Consider the following 24,816-nt stretch of genomic DNA (forward strand, 5'->3'; position numbering starts at 1 on the left):
AAAAAGTGTCAAAAATGTCAGTCAAGGGTCCGATCTGTCCGCTGCAATGTCGCAGTACTGCAAAAAAAATCGCAGATCGCCGCCAAAAACAACAAAAATGACAAAAATCTTTCCCTTTGTTGGTAAGCGCGATAACTTTTGCGCAAACCAATCAAAATACGCTTTTTGCGATTTTATTTTTTTTACCAAACATATGTAGCATAAAACAAATTGGCCAAAAATGTTAAAAAATTTTGATTTTTAAATTTTTTTGGGGGAATTTCATATAAAAAAATGTGAAAAATATTGTTATTTTTGCAAAATTGACGCTCTATTTTTGTTTATAGCGCATGATCAAAAAAAATCGCACAGGTGATCAAATACCTCAAAAGCTCTGTTTGTGGGAAAAAAAAGACGCCAAATTAGTTTAGGTACAGCGTCGCACGACCACGCAATTGTCCGTTAAAGTCACGCAGTGCCGAATCGCAAAATAGGCCCTGGTCAGGAAGGGGGTAAAATTTTCCAGGGCTTAAGTGGTTAAATAACTGTCAGTACAGTAATTGTTTGTCCATCACTGTCTGTCTATTTAAGGCAGCCTTTCTCATCCTTTTCAACACAGAGGAGCCCTTGAAATACCTTTCCAGCCTCAGGGAACCCACTGCTAAAATTACAATATCTACTTTTCATGATACATTAGTGTGATGGTCAGTGGAAGGAATGCTCCTTACACTTGTGGTCATTGGAAAGAATTACCCCCTTAACACATAGTTAAAAAGATCAATGGTGTCAGTGGGAACTTATATGAGAAGCAGAAATTGCTCTTTGCTCATGGAACCCTAGCAACCTCTGGGGGAACCCTAGTGTTCAATGGAACCCTGGTTGAGAAATCCTGATCTAAGATGTATTTTTGTTTATGGCTTTCTAAGAGCAAATGGATAATTGTGACCAACTCCTTAATAATTGGAGTATGAGAATCAAACATTTCCAAGAAATAGGCTAGGCACCCCTTCTCAGGTGAAAGTTCATATTTTCCCAAAAATGAGACTGAGCATTGGTCAGATAAGAAGGATGTCTATACAATTGCATGACTTCTACCTTTTATGCTTCCATTGGCAATGATGATCTCATCAATAAAGTACCAGTTACTGTCCTCATTTTCTGTTTGCATCAGGAGAATCTGATCCATGTATATTAAGGAAGGTCTATCAGCATCATCCAGTGTGTCTTGTAAACACATCCAAAGATCCATACAGACAAATTTCCAGCTAGCATAGAAGATAAACATGTTCATGTTCATGACAAATGGAACAAATGGAAGTACGACTTCAGGTCTTTAAACAAAAATATTAGGCTGACATTCTTGGTTGGATCATTATCCTTTAAAAATTTGTAGAAAATGCTCCTATCCTGTCAGAGGATCTCCTTCTTAAACAAGTATTATGGGGTTTGAAAAAACTAGCCTACATACTCACCTAGGTGATGCAGTATCGAAATGATGCTGCATCTGTCGCCAACTGCCTCTATGACTGAGAATCGAACAAAGACAACTGATAGCTCAGTTTTCGGATTTCAGTGAGCAGAGAGCTGCTGACTATCAGGCACCAGTTATCTGTTCTGCCCCGCCAGTGCTCACTAGAGTAGAGTGCCGGACTCTGGAGTTGATAGGAGGGGCTGGCTTAGGCTCACAGCGGCATGCTGAGAGGCTGAGCCAGCTGTGGTTAAGCATCTGGGTGGATCCCGACATTAAAGTCAGGATTTCTCCAGAGTCTGGACCCGCTGATTGACGTCATGAGACAGCGGACCTTAGCCCTATGTTGGCTGAATCTGGGTCACATGAGTGCAGAACTAAGTGTACTCCTGTGACCCACAGTAGAAGTATGGCCAAAAGAGCTTTGGCCCTACTTCTAATTAATGCCATTATAAGATGCATTCAGAATATACTCCATGGCTTCCAAAAAACATGATACAATCTCACCCAGTGGGCCTAAATGTTCTATCTTGCTATTTCCAAAATTTAGATGTTAGAAAACCTGTTGCTTCACTCACTGCTTGTAAGCCTTTAAAATAAATATTGGAATACTATTGGTGAAGGGTATGGGAGCTACTTCTAATATATGCTGGTATATTGACACTGGTATTTGAAGATATCTATTGTGGTAAACATATAGCAGCACACTTTAGCATATACGGCATAGAATATAATAATTATAAAGTGCTCTCGTGCTCAGTGCCACAAAATATGATACATAAATAAATTATGTGAAGATAAAAAGTGAGCTCCTTCTGTGGTTAAAATATATAATAAATAAATATATGAATAAAGTGCTGTAGTGTCAAACCTGTGAACAAGTGAAACCCTTTTGTATTATAGGTACAAGTTATAATAAATAAATATGGTGTTATAAATGAAAAAGAAATATATATATAAATAAATGACTAAATAAATACGTAAATATAAATCAAATATGTCCAAAATTCCAATATATGCTGGGATATTGAAAGTGCTATCGTGCCAGAAATGGTCCAAATAAATAAATAAATACATTTAAATGTTAACAGTTCGGGATCCTTTATAGGTGCTGGTGATTTTCCCAAGTATGTAAGAAGTCAAAAGCATAGGTGAGACGGTGGTGCTGTGCTTATATCTTACTTGACTGTGCTCTGTGCAGTGATGCAGTGCCCCTATAAGAATTGCACTCACCACAATGCTTTCCCCTATAAAGGGGAAGTATAGGTGATCCAGTCCCGCCCCCCCCCCCCTTCGGATAAACCCCTTTCCTTGAAGCTAGTTTCGGACATTCGGGAAATGGAGTCCCTGACGGCAAGGGTACATGATGAGCTCACTAAGTTCAATGCTGTCTGGGATGACTGGGACTCATATGCCTTGAATCTCACCTGATCCTATTGTTTCTCAGAGTTATATGCTGTATGTATATTTGTATGCTATTGTATTTAGATGGTTACTCACAGTTTTTGCAGCTCTGTACTGGTTGATTACCTTTTGTAGCTACAGTATACTGTTCTTTGCTTCTTTATTTTTTATGGGGGCAACACTCCCTACTCTGTATGTTTTCTGTCATTATAATGTTTCTGTAATGTGCTTATTTTTTGTGCAAATAAAAATATAATTTCCAAAAAAAAAAAAAGGGCCAATCACAGCAGCCCTTTACCTCATGATCAGCTGATCACATGTAAACAGACTTGCCAGTTATCGACAGTCCTTTCCTCCCACGCTGTGTGAGTGAAGAAAGGAGAGATCTTAACCGGCAAAACTGTCAGTACATTGTTTACACTGATAATCATGGCACTGATTATCAGTGCAGCCCCATCATGCTGCCCAGCAGTACCACCTATCAGTGCTCATCAGTGCCATCTTCTCCTTAGCAGGACTCTGAGCTGAGAGCGTCTCTCTCATACAGCCCAGAGCCTGCACTGACAGTTTCAATTCTCTCCTCCCTTGCACGGATGGGAGAAGAGAGAGCAGATCAGCTCCTTCTCCTCCCGCCCCTCTCCTCCTGAGTGCACCGTGGGAAGTGTGAAGCTCAGCAGCTCGGTGACCAAGTTCCATGGCTTAGCTTTACATTTCGCGTGGTGCATACAGAAGGAGAGGGGCAGGGGGAGAAGGAGCATATTGTCTCTCTCTTCTGCTATCCATAGGAGGGAGGGGGAACTGTCAGTGCAGGCTCTGGGATATATGAGAGAGATGCTCATAGCTCAGTGCCCTGTAGCTAGCAACCAAGCTGGGGCCCCCAAACAGTGGCAGAACACCAGGGTCTGGTCTCTGGTGTGACCTTTGTGACCCTGGTAATTCCACCACTGGCACTGTGCCAATTCATTGAAGGATAACAAATTACGGTAAGTTTTTATTTCAAAACTTAATTATTACTGTTCAAATACCAAGAAAGCTGGAAAACATGGGTCCTGGGTAGCTGAGAAATATTGCCCTGGAAATGGGTGATATAGTAAAATGTTCAAATGTAAGTGCTGCACAAACTGCCGGACTTTGCAAATAAATAGATACACTTGTGTTAAAAACGTTTAAAAAGTAAAGGGATACTTTACCTTTCAGGATCACTCTCATGAAATTCCCAGGGGCAAGTATAATTCTTTCTTACTGTGTTTAGTGACTCCTTAGTAATGTTATATGTGATGGAGATCAGCAAATAATCTTTCAAATATCCCTTATAGGCAAAACACACCTAAAAAAATGATTCACATTTAAATTAAATACAGATGTATTCAGGATGTCCTTATTTGAAGGAAAACTAGAAAGAATAATTGTATAATCATTTGTTTGCTTAAAGTTTGTTTTAAACCGTATAATTGATTTTTTTACTGTTTATATAAAATCTTAAGTTAAGTTATAAAAGTTAACATTTATTACAGGAACAGAATGCACCCATGACACATGTATTACAGAGCACCATAGGACTTGTACAGAAGCTGATTGCTTTCAGACTCTCTCTCTCTCTTGTTGGAACTCTATATAATCCCTCTGTACAGAGAAGCAGGGAGGCGGAGTCCGAAGGATGAGTCAATGCACTGTATGTTTGCACTGTGTGTAAATTTTAGCTTCAGTTACTGAGCTATGTAAAAACAGACCTTTATATGTAATAATTCATATTTATTTGGCTAAAACAAAGGAAAACATTTTCTACATGTCATGTTCTTGTCCTGACAGAACAAAACAAATATATATAATACATTTATTTCTGTAAGTATATATATATATATATATATATATATATACATTTATATCTATCTATCTATCTATCTATCTATCTATCTATCTATCTATCTATCTATCTATCTATCTATCTATCTATCTATCTATTTATATATATATATATATATATATATATATATATACTGTTCAAAAAAAAAGAAGGAACACTTTGAAAACACTTCATCTCAATGGGGAAAAATATCATGCTGGATATCTATACTGATATGAACTGAGTAACGTGTTAGGAACGAAAGGATGCCACAATGTTTGATGGAAATTAAAATTTTCAACCTACAGAGGGCTGAATTCAAAGACACCCCAAAAACCAAAGTGAAAAAATGATGCAGTAGGCTAGTCCATTTTGCTAAAATTTCATTGCAGCAACTCAGAATGGTCCTCAGTACTTTGTATGGCCCCCACGTGCTTGTATGCATGCCTGACAACATTGGGGCATGCTCCTAATGAGACAACAGATGGTGTCCTGGGGTATTTCCTCCCAGATCTGGACCAGGGCATCACTGAGCTCCTGAGCAGACTGAGGTGCAACCTGGTGGCGTCAGATGGACTGAAACATAATGGCCCATAGGCGTTCTATTGGATTTTGGTCAGGAGAACATGGGGGCCATTTATTCCTTCATCCTCCAGGAACTGGCTGCATACACCGCATCACCATATAAGGCCGGGCATTGCCATGCACCAGTGGGAATCCAGGACCCACTGCATCAGCGTAGGGTCTGACAACAGGTCCAAGGTATTCATCCTGATACCCAATGACAGTCAGGGTGCCATTGTCTAGCGTGTAGAGGTCTGGGCATCCCTCCATGAGCATGCCTCCCCAGACCAACACTGACCCACCACCAAACCGGTCATGCTAAACAATGTTACAGGCAGCATAACATCCTCCATGGCGTCTCCAGACCCTTTCACGTCTGTCACATGTGCTCAGGGTGAACCTGCACTCATCTGTGAAAATTACAGGGTGTCAGTGTCGGACCTGCCAATTCTGGTATTAAATGGCAAATGCCAATCGAGCTCCACGGTGCTGGATAGTGAGCACAAAGCCCACTAGAGGACCTTGGGTCCTCAGACCACCCTCTTGAAGTCTGTCTCTGATGGTTTGGTCAGAGACATTCACACCAGTGGCCTTCTGGAGGTCATTTTTTAGGGCTCTGGCAGTGCTCATCCTGTTTCTCCTTGCACAAAAGAGCAGATACCAGTCCTGCTGATGGGTTCAGAACCTTCTACGGGCCTATCCGGCACTCCCAGAGTAACTGTCTGTCTCCTGGAATCTCATCCATGATCTTGAGACTGTGCTGGGAGACACAGCAAACCATCTGGAAATTATACATATTGATGTGCCAGCCTGGAGGATTTGGACTGCCTGTGCACCTCTGTAGGGTCATGGTATCGCCTCATGCTACCAGTAGTGACACTGCCCTAGCCAAATTAAATCTAGTGAAAAACATCAGAAAAGATGAGTAGGGAAAAAAATGCCATTGGTCTTCACCTGTAAAACCATTCCTATTTTGGAGGTTGTCTCATTGCTGCCCATATAGTGCACCTGTTGTTAATTTCAGCAGCTGAAACTGATTAACAACCCCCTCTGCTATGTAACTGACCAGATCAATATCCCAGGAGTTTAATTGACTGACTTGACTTTGATGCTATACTCTGAATAAAAAGTGTTCCTTTCATTTTTAGAGCAGTGTGTGTATATATATATATATATATATACATATATATATATATATATATATATATATATATACAGTATATATAGCCTGGCACATCTATCTATCTATCTATCTATCTATCTATCTATCTATCTATCTATCTATCTATCTATCTATCTATCTATCTATCTATCTATCTATCTATCTATCTATCTATCTATCTATCTATCTATCTATCTGTCTATCAAGTCTGGCACATATATAAATGTAGCACCCTACAGGTAGGTGCTAGGTAAAAGCATAATGGGCTTTGGCTGCCTAACAGCAGGGCCATGATTTTCAGCTGGACTGTCACGTCTCCCAGGTGTGGCTGCTGAGAGGGGAGTCTCCCCACTGGCTCCATGAGAGGATTCTCATTGGGCAGTGTAGAAAACCCAATCAGTGGCCCATTCAGGCCTGTATCTACCCCAGAATGCAGATTCTGCCGCAGAGGATTCTGGGAGTGGGTATAAGTTTGAGGGGAATGCATGACGCAGTGTCTTTGGCGGGAAGCAGAGTCCCAGGAGGGAGAGTACGGCTGTCTCTCCTCCTGTCAGAAGGATCGGGTGTCTTGGGTGGCTGCTTGAATATCCAGAAGAGAGAGCTGAGCTGCAGGGAGGATCCGGTGTGCTGAGGACCAGTGGAGAAAGAGGGGTTCAGTTCCAGGAAAGCCTTCCAAGGTTATGAGTAATGTGAATTGTCCCTGGGGTCTGCCTAGTGTAGAGGGGACCACTCCGGTGAAGGTCCCAGGGATCCTGGAGCCTGCAAGTGTCAAGGGGGTTGCCTAGTGAAAGGACCCTGAAGTGTCAAGGGAGTTGCCTAGTGAAAGGACCCTGACGTGTTAAGGGGGTTGCCTAGAGAGAGAGGACCCTGGAAGTGTTAGCAAATCAACCTCATTGTGTCATCACCTGTAGTAATCTGGATTTTTAGTGTTGCTTTAACTTTAAAAACTGTGTCTTTAGCAACATTTTTGCTAGTGTGAGTGTTGCTGTTCTGCCAGACAGGACTAAAGTGAGGATTTTCCAGCTCGTTTGACAGGATCACAGAGCTGAACAATCGAATCCATAGCACAATGCTTCCCCGCGCAAGCCTGGTCAATGCTCTGCTAAAAGGCTTCATGTTGAGTCTTTGTTAGGGCGTAATCTGCAACGCTTAACGGTTGACAGCATGTTGTTGGGTTACATAGAAACCATTGTAATTGAAAATGTTCTATTCATATATAACTCTTTCAATTAAAGTGAAAGAATTCTGTTTAGGAATTGAGTTATTATTGCAGCGTTCCTTACAAATTTATGTGTATGTAAGCCCGAAATCCATTTTCACTATGTTTGGGTGATCCCAAACATAGGTCAACACTAACTCAATTGCAGGGGCACACAGAAAACATTTATTTTCTATTGGGCGTGTTCACACCTTAAGGCTAGTTCTACATTTGTGCGATGCAAAAATGTGTGCAATTTTGCAAACAAATGTGAGATGCGATGACAAAAAAAACTGTATACCATTTGTAGGAGTGCAGCAGTGCCATAAATTCTTAAAGGAGTTACAGTGCAACAAAACACATGCTTGCACTTTTTTGGTGTCGTTTAGAAATGCCTATTTCTGACAAAAAAATAAAAAATATGCGAAAGTATTCGGCCCCCTTGAACTTTGCAACCTTTTGCCACATTTCAGGCTTCAAACATAAAGATATAAAACTGTAATTTTTGTGAAGAATCAACAACAAGTGGGACACAATCATGAAGTGCAACAAAATTTATTGGATATTTCAAACTTTGTTAACAAATAAAAAACTGAAAAATTGGGCGTGCAGCAAACTCTCTCCAGAAGTTCAGTGAGGATCTCTGAATGATCCAATGTTGACCTAAATGACTAATGATGATAAATAGAATCCACCTGTGTGTTATCAAGTCTTCGTATAAATGCACCTGCACTGTGATAGTCTCAGAGGTCCATTTAAAGCGCAGAGAGCATCCTGAAGAACAAGGAACACACCAGGCAGGTCCGAGATACTGTTGTGGAGAAGTTTAAAGCTGGATTTGGATACAAAAAGATTTCCCAAGCTTTAAACATCCCAAGGAGCACTGTGCAAGCGATAATATTGAATTGGAAGGAGAATCAGACCACTGAAAATCTACGAAGACCTGGCCATCCCTCTAAACTTTCAGCTTATACAAGGAGAAGACTGATCAGAGATGCAGCCAAGAGGCCCATGGTCACTCTGGATGAACTGCAGAGATCTACAGCTGAGGTGGGAGACTCTGTCCATGGGACAACAATCAGTCGTATACTGCACAAATCTGGCCTTTATGGAAGAGTGGCAAGAAGAAAGCCATTTCTTAAAGATATCCATAAAAAGTGTTGTTTAAAGTTTGCCACAAGCCACCTGGGAGACACACCAAACATGTGGAAGAAGGTGCTCTGGTCAGATGAAACCAAAATCAAACTTTTTGGCAACCATACAAAACGTTATGTTTGGCGTAAAAGCAACACAGCTCATCACCCCGAAGACACCATCCCCACTGTCAAACATGGTGGTGGCAGCATCATGGTTTGGGCCTGCTTTTCTTCAGCAGGGACAGGGAAGATGGTTAAAATTGATGGGAAGATGGATGGAGCCAAATACAGGACCATTCTGGAAGAAAACCTGATGGAGTCTGAAAAAGACCTGAGACTGGGACGGGGATTTGTCTTCCAACAAGACAATGATCCAAAACATAAAGCAAAATCTACAATGGAATGGTTCACAAATAAACATATCCAGGTGTTAGAATGGCCAAGTCAAAGTCCAGACCTGAATCCAATTGAGAATCTGTGGAAAGAACTGAAAACTGCTGTTCACAAACGCTCTCCATCCAACCTCACTGAGCTCGAGCTGTTTTGCAAGGAGGAATGGGCAAAAATTTCAGTCTCTCGATGTGTAAAACTGATAGAGACATACCCCAAGTGACTTACAGCTGTAATCGCAGCAAAAGGTGGTGCTACAAAGTATTAACTTAAGGGGGCTGAATAATTTTGCACGCCCAGTTGTTCAGTTTTTTATATGTTAAAAAAGTTTGAAATATCCAATAAATTTCGTTCCACTTCATGATTGTGTCCCACTTGTTGTTGATTCTTCACAAAAAATTACAGTTTTATATCTTTATGTTTGAAGCCTGAAATGTGGCAAAAGGTCGCAAAGTTCAAGGGGGCCTAATACTTTCGCAAGGCACTATATATATATATATATATATATATATATATATATATATATATATATATACATATATGTATCACATTGCACCTTAACATAGTGCTAGCCTCCATTCATACCTATGTAGGTGTGACCATACACACGCGTTTTGGTATCTCGCTGGGATTTAAGAGTGCGCTTGGTCACACCTGCATAGCTGTGAATGGAGCCTTGCACTGAGGCGCAATGTGATGCTCTACATGCTTCAAGTCTGAATTTTTATGCAGCACAACTCACTTCACCAGATTTCAGCAGGGTTGATTGACATGTCATTTTTGGACACTTCAATAAAGTTCAATAAATGAGTAAATAGTACAAAGCGCTGTTACAATGCATTGAGCCTCACCGTCCCACACACAGTATGCCAGTGTGCATGCATTTAGTGCATGGGTTAGAGCGAATGAGTATTATTGTAAACGGTTTTCCTAAAAAAATTATTTTTTGTGAACTTAGTACAAAGTTTCTCACTTGGAGATCCTGCCAGTAACAGCACTTCCTGCTGCAGGCTGACAATTAGGGTTGCCACCTTATCCCTTTAAACCCTAACACATATTGATTACACAGGTTCTGTGGCTGAATAAGGCCCCTTTCACACTTGGTAGTCCGTCAGCAGACTCCATTTTTCTCAGCGGGGGATCGATCCGCCAATCCCCCGCTGAGCAGGCGGATGGCAGCTCTGTCTCCACGCTGTGTGCGGAGACAGAACTGTCAGGTCCCCGCTGTTCTTTATGGGGGAATCGAATGATCCCATGCGCTGGACAGATGGAAAATAGGGTTTCCATCCGTCCAGATTTCACGGACAGCATCGGATGCAGATGGCAGCGGGTGTCAGCGGACATCCGCTGCCCCATAGGGATGCATGGAGGATCCAATTAGGTCCACCTAAAAAACTGACAGGCGGATCTGATCAGATCGTTCATGTGAAAGGGGTCTTACACATATCGATTACACAGGTTCTGTGGCTGAATAAGGTTGTAATTAAAGTCACGTAGGGCCTTTTCTGCATTGAATTAGCCTCAGAACCTGTGTAATTAATATGTGTCCTGGTTTAAAGGTATGAGGTGGCAACGCTACAAACAGTGCTAAGCCAGGGCATTGCCTACAAACAGTGCTAAGCCAGTGCATTGCAAATAGCAGCAGTGTTGTCAGCCTGCCCTGTGGGCTTCTTCAGTTGGCTGTTGGACTGCAAATCAGATACAACAGCCAACTGAAGGAACTTGTACGGCAGGCTGACAACAATGCAGCAGGAAGTCAGGAAGTGCAATTACTGGCGCAATCTCCAATTAAAAAAAGCTTTGCAACAGATTCACAAAACATTTTTTGCTTTTGAAAATTGTGTACAGTGAGTCATGATGCCAAATATACTAAAAAATAGAGCTTGGGATTACATACACTTTTTGAATATGACTTTCATAATTTTACAAGCTTCTTCCATGTTTTTATTATTATATTAAATATTGAGTGCAATAATGATATTGTGGTCAAATGTTCAAACTCAGTGTGTTTAAGTTAAGATTTAAGAAATAAAAAAGCTTTTTTATTTAGTATCAGTGGTTTTTAGGTCGGATAAAAAAGCAAGAAGAACCAGGGAAGGCAAAATATAAGCAGATAATACTTCAGCTTTACCTGGTAAAATGGGTCACATAATATCCTGTACATTGATTTTGCACTGTATGCACTGTACCTACATGGCTGTTCTTGTTTAACTCCAGTTTTTCCAATGAATCAGATGCCTTCAGAATATATCTGGGCTTAAACATACTGAACATCCCACAATATGGCTCTGTCCACCCAGCCTTTACTCCACTTGTGGCAGGTTCATTTGTCTCATCTAGCATAAGAACAGTGAAAGGAAAAAGGGGTCAGTGATTTATTCTAATTCCTGATTTTTTTATTTTTTCATAAACTGCTTTATTTTGTATTGAATAAAGGTACAAAGCACTCATTGGCATATTTATAACAGTGTAAATTTGCTGTCTCCTCAAAATAACTAAACACACAGCCATTAGTGTCTAAACCACTGGCAACAAACGTGAGTACACCCCTAAGTGAAAATTTCCAAATTGGGCTCAAAGTGTCAAAAATTTGTGTGGCCACCATTATTTTCAAGCACTGCCTTAACCCTCTTGGGCATGGAGTTCACCAGAGCTTCACGGGTTGCCACTGGAGTCCTCTTCCACTCCTCCATGACGACATAACGGAGCTGGTGGATGTTAGAGACCTTGAGCTCCTCCACCTTCCATTTGAGGATGCCCCACAGATGCTCAATAGGGTTTAGGTCTGGAGACATGCTTGGCCAGTCCATCACCTTTACCCTCAGCTTCTTTAGCAAGGCAGTGGTCATCTTGGAGATGTGTTTGGGGTTGTTATCATGTTGGAATACTGCCCTGTGGTCCAGTCTCCGGGGAGGGGAGGGGAGGGTATCATGCTCTGCTTCAGTATGTCACAGTACATGTTGAAATTCATGGTTCCTCCAATGAACTGTAGCTCCTCAGTGCCGGCAGTACTTATGCAGCCCCAGACCATGACACTCCCACCACCATGCTTGACTGTAAGCAAGACACACTTGTCTTTGTACTCCTCACCTAGTTGCTGCCATACACGTTTGACACCATCTGAGCCAAATAGGCTTATCTTGGTCTCATCAGACCACAGGAGATGGTTCCAGTAATCCATGTCCTTAGTCAACTTGTCTTCAGCAAACTGTTTGCGGGCTTTCTTGTGCATCATCTTTAGAAGAAGCTTCCCTCTGGTAAGACAGCCATGCAGACCAAGTTGATGCAGTGTGCAGCGTATGGTCTGAGCATTGACAGGATGACCCCCGCCCCTTCAACCTCTGCAACAATGCTGGCAGCACTCAGCACAGCGTGATTAGTAGGGTGTAGGTCCTTGGGCCTGTCCCTGAAAGTCTTGGGAGGGGGTGGATATGGCCTTCTGGCTTGGTTCGCCCTCTCTCAAGGGATCTCTCTTCGGGAGAGCCCCACCTAGTACTTGTGGTGGTCTGTTTCAGCAGACCTCCTAAAGAACGGGGCTGCCTGGTTTCGGCCAGGTTACACAGTAACATATGCAGACTAGGCCCCAATTTCATTTTTTTCCCCTAAATGAGTGTTTATTGAATAGCAGAAAAGAACAACAGTATCCAAAGAGTGTATCTCACAGTAATGTATGAATGAAAATGTTTTATTTTTCCCTTTAATTGGTGATTTTTGAAGAGCAGATTAGAACACAGCAGTGTCTAAAGGCTTTATCCCACAGTAACATATAAAGGAAAAAATGGAAAAAAAAAATTCCCTTTAACCACTTTAGCCCCAGCCACTGTGCTGCTACTGCGGCACAGTGGCTCGTTCCCGTCCAGCGACGTAGACCTACGTTGCTGGACTCCTCCCCCTGTAGGCGGCGCTCGCGCGCCGCCGGAGGCGCGCTCCCGCTGTTTTCATTCACAGCGGGAGTCGGGCCAGGGGAGGAGCGGCGGCGATCGCCGCTGCTCTGCCCCGATCGTCGGGGAATCGAGTGAGGAGATCCGCCCGCCTGTGTAAACAGAGCGGGCGGATCTCCTAAGTGACAGGGACTGACAGATCGGAGTGTTCAGCATAGCTGGACATCCGATCTGTCCTTCTGTCACTCAGTCACCTCCCCCCCCACACGTCAGTAAGCACCAGGCATACAACCCCTCCCTCTCCAATAAAATTAACCCCTTCCCTGCCAGTGTCATTTTTACAGTAACAGTGCATATATATAGCACTGATTACTGCAGTAATGTCACTGGTACCCCCAAAAGTATCAAAAATGTCAGTCAAGGGTCCGATCTGTCCGCCGCAATGTCGCAGTCCCACAAAAAAAATCGCAGATCACCGCCATTACGCGTTAAAAGAAAAAACACCAAAAATGACATAAATCTTTCCCTTAGTTAGTAAACGCAATAACTTTTGCGCAAACCAATCAAAATACGCTTATTGCAATTTTTTTACCAAACATAGGTAACAGAAAACAAATTGGCCAAAAATTAAAAAAAAATTAGATTTTTACATTTTTTTGGGGGGGAATTTCATATAAAAAAATTTTAAAAATATTGTTATTTTTTTCAAAATTGTCGCTCTTTTTTTGTTTATAGCGCAAAAAGTAAAAATCGCACAGGTGATCAAATACCACCAAAAGAAAGCTCTGTTTGTGGGAAAAAAGGACGTAAATTTCGTTTGGGTACGGCATCGCACGACCGCGCAATTGTCAGTAAAAGTCGCACAGCGCCGAATCACAAAAAGTGGCCTGGACGGAAGACAGCAAAATCCTCCGGTGGTAAAGTGGTTAAATTGGTGATTTTTGAATAGCAGATTAGAACAGCACTGTGTGTAAAGGCTGTATGTCACAGTAACGTATGATTGAAAAACTGAAAAATAATTATTTTTCCCTTCAAATTGGTGATTTTTGAATAGCAGATTGGAACACAGCAGTGTCTAAACGCTGTAAGTCACAGTAAAGTATGAATAAAAAACTGAAAAATAATTATTTTTCCCTTAAATTGGTGATTTCTGAATAGCAGATTAGAACAGCAGTGTCTAAACGCTGTATGTCACAGTAAAATATGAAGGAAAAAACTTTTTTTTTTTAAATCCAGATTAAGCAGACACATATGCACTGAGCTTGCATTCAATGTCCGCTGCACGCTGCACGCCGTCCACCTAACAGACTGATAAAAGTTTTTTTTTTTTTCTCTCTCCTCCTCACTGGGCTCAGGTCAGGGCAAAAAGAAAGATTGTGCACTGCACCCCCACACAATAAAATCAATGTAGATCGCTGTCTGATTAAAGAACATTCTTCTGTCCTGTGTCCTATTCTTTCCCTGAAAGCAATCTCCAGCCTGCCCCTACCATAATCTCCTATCTCTCCCTCAAATAAGCAGCAGCAGGAACCTGTCCCTACAATAGTTAGAGCAGAGTGACGTGCGGCGCTACGTGACTCCAGCTTTTATAGAGGCCGGGTCACATGCTGCACTGGCCAATCACAGCCATGCCATTAGTAGGCATGGCTGTGATGGCTTCTAAGGGCACACTAGTTAAAGGCTTGTTGATTGGCTGCCCTGCAGCTGTTGAAACCGTGCCATTAAAACCGCGCCAAAACAACTGAACAATGGACTGTATCCCGAATATACAGTAAAATGTTTGGGTCCGTGTCCAGGTACCGAAAACCCAAAAGTCCGGTACGATCCCGAACAATACAGTCCGTGTTCGCTCAACCCTACTAACAATTCACATGACACCGGGATGGGGGGGGGGTTATTTCCCAATTTGGACATTTTCAGTTTGGGGTGTACTCACTTTTGTTGCCAGCGGTTTAGACATTAATAGCTGTGTGTTGAGTTATTTTGAGGGGACAGCAAATTTACACTGTTATACAAGCTGTACACTCACTACTTTACATTGTAGCAAAGTGTAATTTCTTCAGTGTTGTCACATGAAAAGATATAATAGAAATATTTACAAAAATGTTAGGGGTGTACTCACTTTTGTGAGATACTGTGAATATATATGTATATATATATATATATATATATAACTGGTAAAAGGTTTTAGGCAGGTCTAGAAAAAATGCTGTAAATTAAGATTGCTTTCAGAAATAGAAGTGTTAAAAGTTTTTTTTTTTTTATCAGTTAACGAAATGGAAAGTAAATGAACCCGAAGAGAAATACAAATCAAATCAATATTTGGTGTGACCACCCTTTGCCTTCAAAAAAAGCATCAATTCTTCTAGGTACACCGTTTTTATAGGAACATCTTGAAGAAATAACCACAGATCTTCTGTGGACATCGGCTGCCTCAAATGCTTCTGTATCTTCATGTAATCCCAGACAGACTAAATTATGTTGAGATCATGAGATTAAGGTTCTATGGGGGCCATAAAAAAATCACTTCCAGTAATCCTTATTCTTCTTTATGCTGAAGGTAGTTCTTAATGAGATTGGCTGTATGTTTGGGGTCGTTGTTCTGCAGAATAAATTTGGAGCCACTAACACACCTCCCTGATGGTATGGTGTGACGGATAAAGATATGTCTGTATTTCTCAGCATTGAGTACACTAATGATCCTGACCAAATATCCAACTCCATTTGCAGAAATGCAAACTTGCAAGGAACCTCCACTATGCTGCACTGTTGCCTGCAGATACTCATTATTGTACCACCGCTCTTTGTCCCTTCCCAAACAAACTGCTTTGTGATACAGCCAAATATTTCACATTTTGTCTCATCAGCCCAGAGCACCTATTGCCATTGTTCTGCACTTCAATTCCTATGTTTTTCTGCATAGTTGAGTAGCTTAGCCTTGTTTCCACATCAGTGGTATGGCTTTTTGGCCACAATTCTTCCATAAAAACCACTTTTGCCAGACTCCTCCAGATAGTAAATAGGTTCACCTGGGTCCCACTGGTTTCGGCCAGTTCTGTGCTGATGGCACTTCTGGACATCTTACGGTTGTAAAAGGGAAGTATGATGTGTCTTCCATCTGCTACATTAAGATCCCTTGGCCAATCACTGTGTCAACGGTTCTCAATGTTGCCTGATTAATGTTGTGCATTTATATGCCTTTAGAAATGTCCTCTAAATGCAGGTTTGACACTGTCAGGGTGAATAAGGCCTAACACTGGAATAAAAATTCAAACCTCTTCACAGGTTCTGGACAGAGAAATAAGGACACTGTTAACCACTTTACCACCTGAGGATTTTGCTGTCTTACGTCCAGGCCACTTTTTGCGATTCTGCACTGTGCGACTTTAACTAACAATTGCGCGGACGTGCAACGCCGTACCCAAACGAAATTTACGTCCTTTTTTTTCCCACAAACAGAGCTTTCTTTTGGTGGTATTTGATCACCTGTGCGATTTTTACTTTTTGCGCTATAAACAAAAAAAGAAATAAAATTTTTCTAAATTTTTGGCCAATTTGTTTTCTGCTACCTATGTTTGGTAAAAAAAAATCACAATAAGCATATTTTGATTGGTTTGCGCAAAAGTTATTGCGTTTACTAACTAAGGGAAAGATTTCTGTCACTTTTTTATTAACGAGTAATGGCGGCGATCTGCTATTTTTTTTGCGGGGCTGCGACATTGCGGCGGACAGATCGGACCCTTGACTGACATTTTTGACACTTTTGGGGGTACCAGTGACATTACTGCAGTAATCAGTGCTATAAATATGCACTGTTACTGTAAAAATGACACTGGCAGGGAAGGGGTTAATTTTATTGGAAAGGGAGGGGTTAATGTATGCCTGGTGCTTACTAACGTGTGTGGGGGAGGTGACTGAGTGACACAAGGACAGATCGCAGGTTCAGCTGCCTGTCACTTAGGAGATCCGCCCGTTTGTGTTTACACAAGCAGGCGGATCCCAACACTCGATTCCCCCGATGATCGGGGAAGAGCAGCGTCGACTGCCGCTGCTTCTCCCCTGGCCCAACTCCTGCTGTGACTGAATACAGCGGGAGCGAGCTGCCGAGAAAGGGGAATGTCTGGCGACGTAGGTCTACGTCGCCAGACGTTATCGAGCCTCTTTGCCGCAGTAAAGCTCTAGTGAGCAGACGGCAAGTGGTTAACAAGGGTTATTGTTTTCCTATTTCTAATATGGCAATTTCCGATACCAATGGTCCTTAGCGGAGTTTGCCTCATAGTACTTCTATTATTATGGTTTATGTCTAACCTTCCTCGAATCCATAACTGTAGAAGATATTTCCAGTGGGCAGATCTTTGACACAGTGGACTGACAGCATGTCCTCAATGATCGACTGTATCTGTGAAAACAAAAGGATAACTCTATTGGCTACAGAAGATAACATGGAAGAATAGATGTGCAATATTCCATAGGTCACAGTGTGATATTCACCTGCTTGGCAGTGCTGTTCAGGTGAACTGGTTTACTTGCTACACCGTCCCAACAAAACTGGACCGGGCCATCCCCTGAAAAAGTCATTTTCTGGAGAACAAAATAGTTACATATAATTAGTATAAGTTGCTGCTACTGCAGTAATCATCTTCCATGTCTTGTGCACAGGATAGGAGCCATTCAGAGAATGTCTTCTATTTTTTTTCTCCTCTGATTGGAGAAGATGGAAAGATGAGGGACAGTATACCACAATGTCCACCTCATCCAATCAGAGAATGCCTTGTATTTGTTGAGAAAAATACACTGCTCAAAAGAATCAAAGGAACACTTTTTATTTAGAGTATAGCATTCAGTCAAATAAACTATTGATTTAGTTAGTTAAGTAGCAGAGGGGGTTGTTAATCAGTTTTAGCTGCTTTTGGTGGTAATGAAACTTCCAAAATAGGAATCGTTTTACACTGACATTTTTTTTTCCCTTCTCAACTTTTCTGACTGTTTTTTACTAGTTTTGCATTTGGTTAGGGTCAGTGTCACTACTGGTAGCATGAGCAATACCTGGACCCCATAGAGGTAGCACAGGCAGTCCAACTCCTCCAGAATGGCACATCAATATGTGCCATTGCCAGAAGGTTTGCTGTGTCTCTCAGCACTGTCTCAGGAACATGGAGGAGATTCTAGGAGACAGGTCGTTACTCTAGGAGAGCTGGACAGGGCTGTAGAAGGTCCTTAACCCATCAGCAGGACCGGTATCTGCTCCTGTGTGCAAGGAGGAAAAGGATGAGCACTGCCAGAGCCCTACATATTGACCTACAGCCAAGCACTGGTGTGGATGTCTCTGACCAAAAAATCAGAAACAGACTTTATGAGGGTGGCCTGAGGGCCCGACGTCCTCTACTTGGCCCTATGCTCACTGCCAGGCACTGTGGAGCTTGATTGGCATTTGCCATTAAACACCAGAATTGCCAGGTCTGCCACTGTCCCCCTGTGCTTTTCACAGATGAGAGCAGGTTCACCCTGAGCACATGTGACAGACATGAAAGGGTCTGGAGAAGCTGTGGAGATTGTTATGCTGCCTGTAACATTGTTCAGCATGACCAGTTTGGTGGTGGGTCAGTGATGGTCTGGGGAGGCATATCAATGGAGGCACACAGACCTCTACAGGCTAGACAATGGCACCCTGACTGCCATTAGGTATTGGGATGAAATTCTTGGAACCATTGTCAGACCCTACGCTGTTGCAGTTGGTCCTGGGTTCTTCGATAGTATGCAGCCAGTTCCTGGAGGATGAAGAAATTGATAATATTGAATGGCCCCAATGCTTGTCTGCCCTAAACCCAATTGAACACCTCTGGGACATTAGGTTTTGATCCATCTGACGCCGCCAGGTTGCACCTCAGTCTATCCTGGAGCTCAGTGATGCCCTGGTCCAGATCTGGGAGGAAATACCCCAGGACACTATCTGTTGTCTTATCAGGAGCATGCCCCACATTGTCTGGCATGCATACAAGCACATGGGGGTCATACAAACTACTGAGTAGCTGTGACAGACCTAACCAGGACAGGGGCTTTTGGAGAGGACTAGGAGTAAGCCTCTTACCCACTGACTAGGGGCCCTAGCTTTACGTGAACACTGCCCCTGGGAGGTGTATGCCTGGGGAATCCTTGGAGTGGTCTTGCTTCTGATTCAAGTTCATGTCTCCCCAAAACACACAGACTCTGGAAATAAAGGCCTGGGATCCATGTTTAGGGCCAGATGCCCCATTACCAACAATGATTGCTTCACACTGTGAGACTGCAGCAGAGTTTAATATCACCAGCTTAAGCCACCTCTCTGGGGTCTCCTGCTATAATGTGTTTATTGTAAATAGGTTTCTCCCATAGTGTGCCTCCTAAGTGTCTTTCAACCATTGTTATTTGTGCTTAATAACTCACCTATTGTTTCTGCCGATCTGCTAGCAATTTACTGTGGGATGTTATGTGATGTGTAATGTACTTTGTTGTGACCTTGGGGATGGGCAGTCTGACCTGGAGTGAGACATGGATGTATAAGACATTCTCTAAATGGCAGCCGTGCCTAGCAAGTGACCCCTTGTATTCGCTATGCATTAGGGCAGCCAATTACTGCAGGACTCGGAAAAAAGTGACGATCACTGTAGTTGTCTTGACTGGTTACTACAGTGATTCTCCGCTCCCACAGGGATCCCATAGGTATGAAAGATATATATTTACATTGGTCCAAGCTGGCCTAAAGTAGCTATGCAATAAACACCATCCCTGGAATTCAGCTATAAATAAATAGATCACCCTCTTCCTACCTGAATTTCCGGAAGTCTGGAAGATTTGGCCACTATCTGATGCTTCTCTCGTTGGTAAGTGTTCACCACCTCTGGATTCAGCCAGGTGTTGTGAATCTGAACGCCAACTTTCATGCTGGGCTTTGGTCCTGTGCCGTACTGTAACATCTCTAAGTAATATTTCTGGCCACGTAAGAGCTCCATTTTTAAGGATTTCTGTTTCCAGCGATCATCCCAGTCCAGCTCCCAATGGTCAGTCCATGTTGAAATGCCATGTGGTATGGAAGCAATTTCAAACTTTAACACAAAAGATGTACAATATATTAGCGCTCATCCAATGCAACCAATCAGATTGTACCTTTCACTTTCCTTTATTGAACAGAGCGTATGAAAGGGAGACACTGGTTGATCATTATGAGTTTTATTTCTAAACATTTGCATAGCAGTATCATTATCTAGTGGACAAATGATGAATTTTCCATTATCAATTCATGAAAATTATTGAATCAGCACAGAAAATTGCCTAAAAACATTATTTTTTTTTCCTTTTTGCGAAGAACGAATGTAGATGCTCTAACTGGGTGAATTTTGCTATGTGAATTTTTTATAAATACATTCCTATGTATAATTCTTCCAGATAAATTGATAAGAAAGGCCCAATTAGGTAGGTATTATTTGATACACATTAAAGTATATTTTATAGTGCATCTATAAAATCTTAATTTCTTTTTTTTTTTTCACAATAAAAGTATATTGAAAGTTAGAATGAATACATACAAGTTATAGTAAGATATAAAGCAAAATAGAGAGGTTAAAAAATAATTCTAATTCTTATCTAAAATGAATCAGTAAACATTTAATTTGCAGTGCATTTGTGGAATTTATTAATTTTACTTTTTATGACTTATTATTTGCTATATCATATACAATTTATAATACTTTTATATACTGTTATACCTTCTTAAAAGGCTACAACTGTGAGCTAATGATTGGCTTGCAGTTGCCATCAGAGGGGGCTCTTTAATTAGGCAAATTAGGCTGTCACCTAAGGCCTCGCGCTTACAGGTTACCTAATTTGCCTAACGCATTGCCCCAGTTTTGAGGGACAGGGGACCTTAACGCTGCTGTGCTCAGGCAGCCTTAAGAGTCCTGCCTCACTTAAGTGGGCCTCACAGTGGGCAAACAGCTGATATGTGCATCTTACCCACTCTATTGGGGGTCACAGATGTAAGGGGTGAGTGGAGACCCTAAGGTAAGGGGGGGCACTGATATAAAGGTCCCCCTTATATTAGTGTCCTCGCTCCCCTCTTACATCAGTGAACCCCTTTACCTTAGTGTATTCACTCTGCAGACTCTGGTGTAAAGGGGAACTCTGCAGGCCCTGATGTAAGGGCGGATGTTGTGGACTGTGGAATAAAGGGTCACCACAGACTCCCCTTACATCAGAGTTTGCAGAGTTCCCCCTTACATTAGCGTTAGCAGAGTTAGAGTGTAAGGGGACTCTGAGGTAAGGAGGAACTCTGCAAACTCTGAAATAAGGGGGTGTTCTGGTGACCACAGAACCTCTTACACCAGAGTTCTCCTTTACACCAGAATCCACAACATTCCCCTTTACATCAAGGTCTGCAAAGTTCCCCTTTACATCATGGTTCGCAGAGTTCCCGCTTTCACTTTAAGGCAAACCCAGCGGACTCTGATGTACTGTAAAGGGAAATTCTGATGTAAAGGGGGCTCTGTGAATACTGGGAACTCTGATGTAGGGGGGGATTCTAATGTAAGGTCAGAAAGGGGGTCTGCTGCAAAACATGTAATAGGATCTTGCTGGGGGACCATAATTAGGGGCCTTGTAATAGGAGCAAAGTGCCCCGGGGCTCGGGTCGGGGGCCCTTCATGTTTTTTTTTTTTACCGGGGCCCTGAAGGTTCTAGTTACGCCTCTGCAGCATGACTTTATTTTAGTGGTGAAAGGACACCTTAACACTGCTGTGCGCAGTATGGGTGTGTGTGGCTAAATTTTGACTAAGGCCTCACAAAGCCTAGAGCCTCTGGTTGCAGTGACACCCCATTGATCTCAATGGACATGTTTAACAGGCAGTGCTGTCTGTCAAATTCAGCAGCCCAAGTTAAAAAAAAAGATGCTTTGCTTCGCAGACAGGCTGTCAGGCTTCAATGTTAGAAGTCCAGTGGGTTGCCAGGGAGTTGTAAAACTGAGGCTCAGCCACCTGTTTTTACGCCCCCCACCAGTGTGAAAGAACCCTTGATTATATGATCTTTGATGTCACATAACCTAGTAGTATATAGAATGTTGCGGATGAAGCCAAATTATGCAAAATTTATGTGCACCATCATCCCGAGTAATTCAGAAAATAGACAGAAAACACTCAAGTATTATATAAAAATATAAATAGATTGAATTTACTATTTATGTAACATTCATATTTTTGCTTGATGCTTACTATGTATTTCTGTTTTGGTTAGTAGTACAAAGTTAAATAAATTCCTATGCGTTTCCCTGAAGAAGCCAGTTTGGTGAAACCGGTCGGAAACCGCAGCAAAAAAACGCATTGAATGACGTTTCTTTCTACCAAGTATATGTCTGTATCACAATGTTTTTAATATTAGTTTTTGATGGATAAACGTTTATATTGTTATATAATATTTGAGCATTTTCTGTCAATTGAGCACCCCTGAAGTCCCATACTCCATGGTCTCTATTTTCTATAACCTAGTATAGTAGATGTATGGGAAAATGTAAGTACATTCTGCATCTGAACTCTTTAGCTCCACTTAGACAGCCTTGAAGTAAAGAATGAGTGACAGTATCTCCACATTGGAAATCTGCAGAACACCAAAGCGAGAGAGGATACCAGCTGAGGCATTCTTATAAGTGAAATCAGCCAGAGCTATGACTGCTGCAACCCACTGTTACTCCACAGACTGTCATGTTACACCTATGGAGCAAATATAGGAACAGCAATATTGCCCTCTTATTGGTCAGAAACCAGTTCTCAATGTTTCTTGATCAAGAAGTATTAGGAACTTGTGGCCTGGGGGGCAAAACACACAACCAATTCGCCTTTTCTTGGTAGGGTCCAGGCACAGTTTCTTGTGGACTAAAGGTGCATCAGACATTTTTTCTTTTTTTTTAAATTTTGGATTGGGGAGGCGGGATTATGACCCCTATCATGTTTTGCTGCTTTCCAAGGCTTTGTTAGAGAGATTTCCAAATTCAAATGTATTTATAATTGTCCTACTGGCAACATTTTACCAGGCAGAAATAAAATTGTCCTCCTTTAGCTGCCTGTGACCCTCTTACCGATTTTCCCTGTCTGGTATAACCATTGTCAGCAGAACAGGAAGTGAGGGTAAGTCTAGGTTCACACTTGAAGTAGAACTATAATCAAAACTTTTTTTTATTTTGCATAGAGTAAGAGAAGGTTTTAACTCCTGCCAGTTTTTTTTTTTTTTTTGCCATCTGTGTCCCATTGTGAAGATTTCCTATCCTATAGCCAAAAAAGAAGTGTAGCAGGATTCCCAGGCATTGGGCCTGATGAGGGTCTGACATTGTTACCAGAAACGCCAGGAGCCCCTTTAAGCTGAATACCCAAGTGTGAGATTGGAGTCAAAGACCAGTCGGCATCTTTGGTTTGTTTTGTTTATTTAATATTGGGGATGGGAGAAGGGAATGAGTGGGATACTCCTCCGGCTCAACTAGGTACAAATGGGACACTTTGAAGAAAAATGCCTTTCAGCGCTGTCTTGACGCCGGCTGGATGCCGACCAACGCTTGCTGGAGCTTGCAAAACACTGACTTGCTGAAATGTACTTGAACTTGACTTCTGACACTCTGGTTAGCTCAAAAGTCCTGAATACTGCTCCCTCCAGTCCTTGCCGACTGAGGTAGCCTCCGTATACTGCTTCTGCTGCTGCAACTCTCAACACTGTACACTGCACGCTGTACACTTAACACTTCAAGGCCCAACAGCTGGCGCCCCCTCTGTACTTCAGGGTCCTCTCACTAGGCACCCCCTCTACACTTAAGGGTCCACACATTGGCACCCTCTTTATACTTCTCTTCAGGGTCAACACTGGCACTCCCTTTACTCTTGCTCCTGCACTGGCTAGCTAGCTCCTGGATCCCCATGACCTTCCCCGGAGTGGTCACCTCTCTCTCTAGGCAGACCCCCAAGAGGCAGTTTGCAGTATTCACGAACTGGGAATGCTTTCCTGAAACTAGACCCCTCTCCCTCCGCTGGTCCTCCGCACCGGTTCCTCTCTGCAGCTCAGCTCACCCTTCTGTCCCCTCTCACTAGGCAAGCCGCCTGGGACACCCAATTCCTCTGACAGGAGGAGAGACAGCCGTACCCTCCCTCCTGGGACTCTGCTTCCCGCCAAAGACGCTGCGTCATGCGCTCCCCTCAAACTTATACCCACTCCCAGAATTCTGTGCAGCAGAATCTGCCTTTCTGGGGTAGATATAGGCAGATTGGGAGTTTCCTCCACTGCCCAATGAGAACCCTCTCATAGAGCACAATAGGGAGACTCCCCAGTCTCAACAGCCACACCTGGGAGACATGACAGCCCAGCTGAAAATCATTGCCCTGCTGTTAAGCAGACAAGGCCCACTATACTTTACCTAGCACCTTCCTTGTAGGGTGCTACAGAAGTAAAAGGAAATCCCTGCAAATTAAGGGAATCCATTGGGGCCCCCCAAGTCATCAGAACTAGTGTCCCCATTGGAAGATTTCCTCTCTTACTTTTCTGGGGACAACCCACAATTTGGGCTTTTCTTTTACTTTTGTTTTTGATGCTAGTTGTAAACATGGCAAATAGGGTGAATCTCCCCAATGGCGGCAGAGGAAGCAATAAAAACCTGACAGGTATTCTAAATTATCTCCACTCTGTTCAAAACAAAACAAAAAGTTTTGCCTTTAGTTATACTTTGCACATCTCAAACTTTTTGGAGTGCTTTGTACAGTACATGTGTTTTCTGGGTGTCTTTAAGCGT

General features: G+C 42.4%; 1 protein-coding gene across 3 annotated transcripts in view; it reads right to left on the minus strand.

Moving 5' to 3' along the window:
• PKHD1 (PKHD1 ciliary IPT domain containing fibrocystin/polyductin) overlaps positions 1–24,816 on the minus strand; it is a 1,006,139-nt gene that overhangs the window by 908,904 nt on the left and 72,419 nt on the right. For all 3 annotated transcript variants that reach the window (XM_082249887.1, XM_082249888.1, XM_082249886.1), the window contains exons 16-21: positions 19,832–20,107; positions 17,517–17,606; positions 17,334–17,424; positions 11,338–11,480; positions 4,042–4,178; positions 1,075–1,244 (exon numbers count right to left, since the gene is read on the minus strand). In XM_082249887.1, the coding sequence (XP_082106013.1) occupies positions 1,075–1,244; positions 4,042–4,178; positions 11,338–11,480; positions 17,334–17,424; positions 17,517–17,606; positions 19,832–20,107 (907 nt within the window). The remainder of the gene's footprint in view (positions 1–1,074; positions 1,245–4,041; positions 4,179–11,337; positions 11,481–17,333; positions 17,425–17,516; positions 17,607–19,831; positions 20,108–24,816) is intronic.

The sequence above is a fragment of the Pelophylax lessonae genome, assembly GCF_965119305.1.
Source record: "Pelophylax lessonae genome assembly, chromosome: 3".
Lineage (NCBI taxonomy): Eukaryota > Metazoa > Chordata > Amphibia > Anura > Ranidae > Pelophylax > Pelophylax lessonae.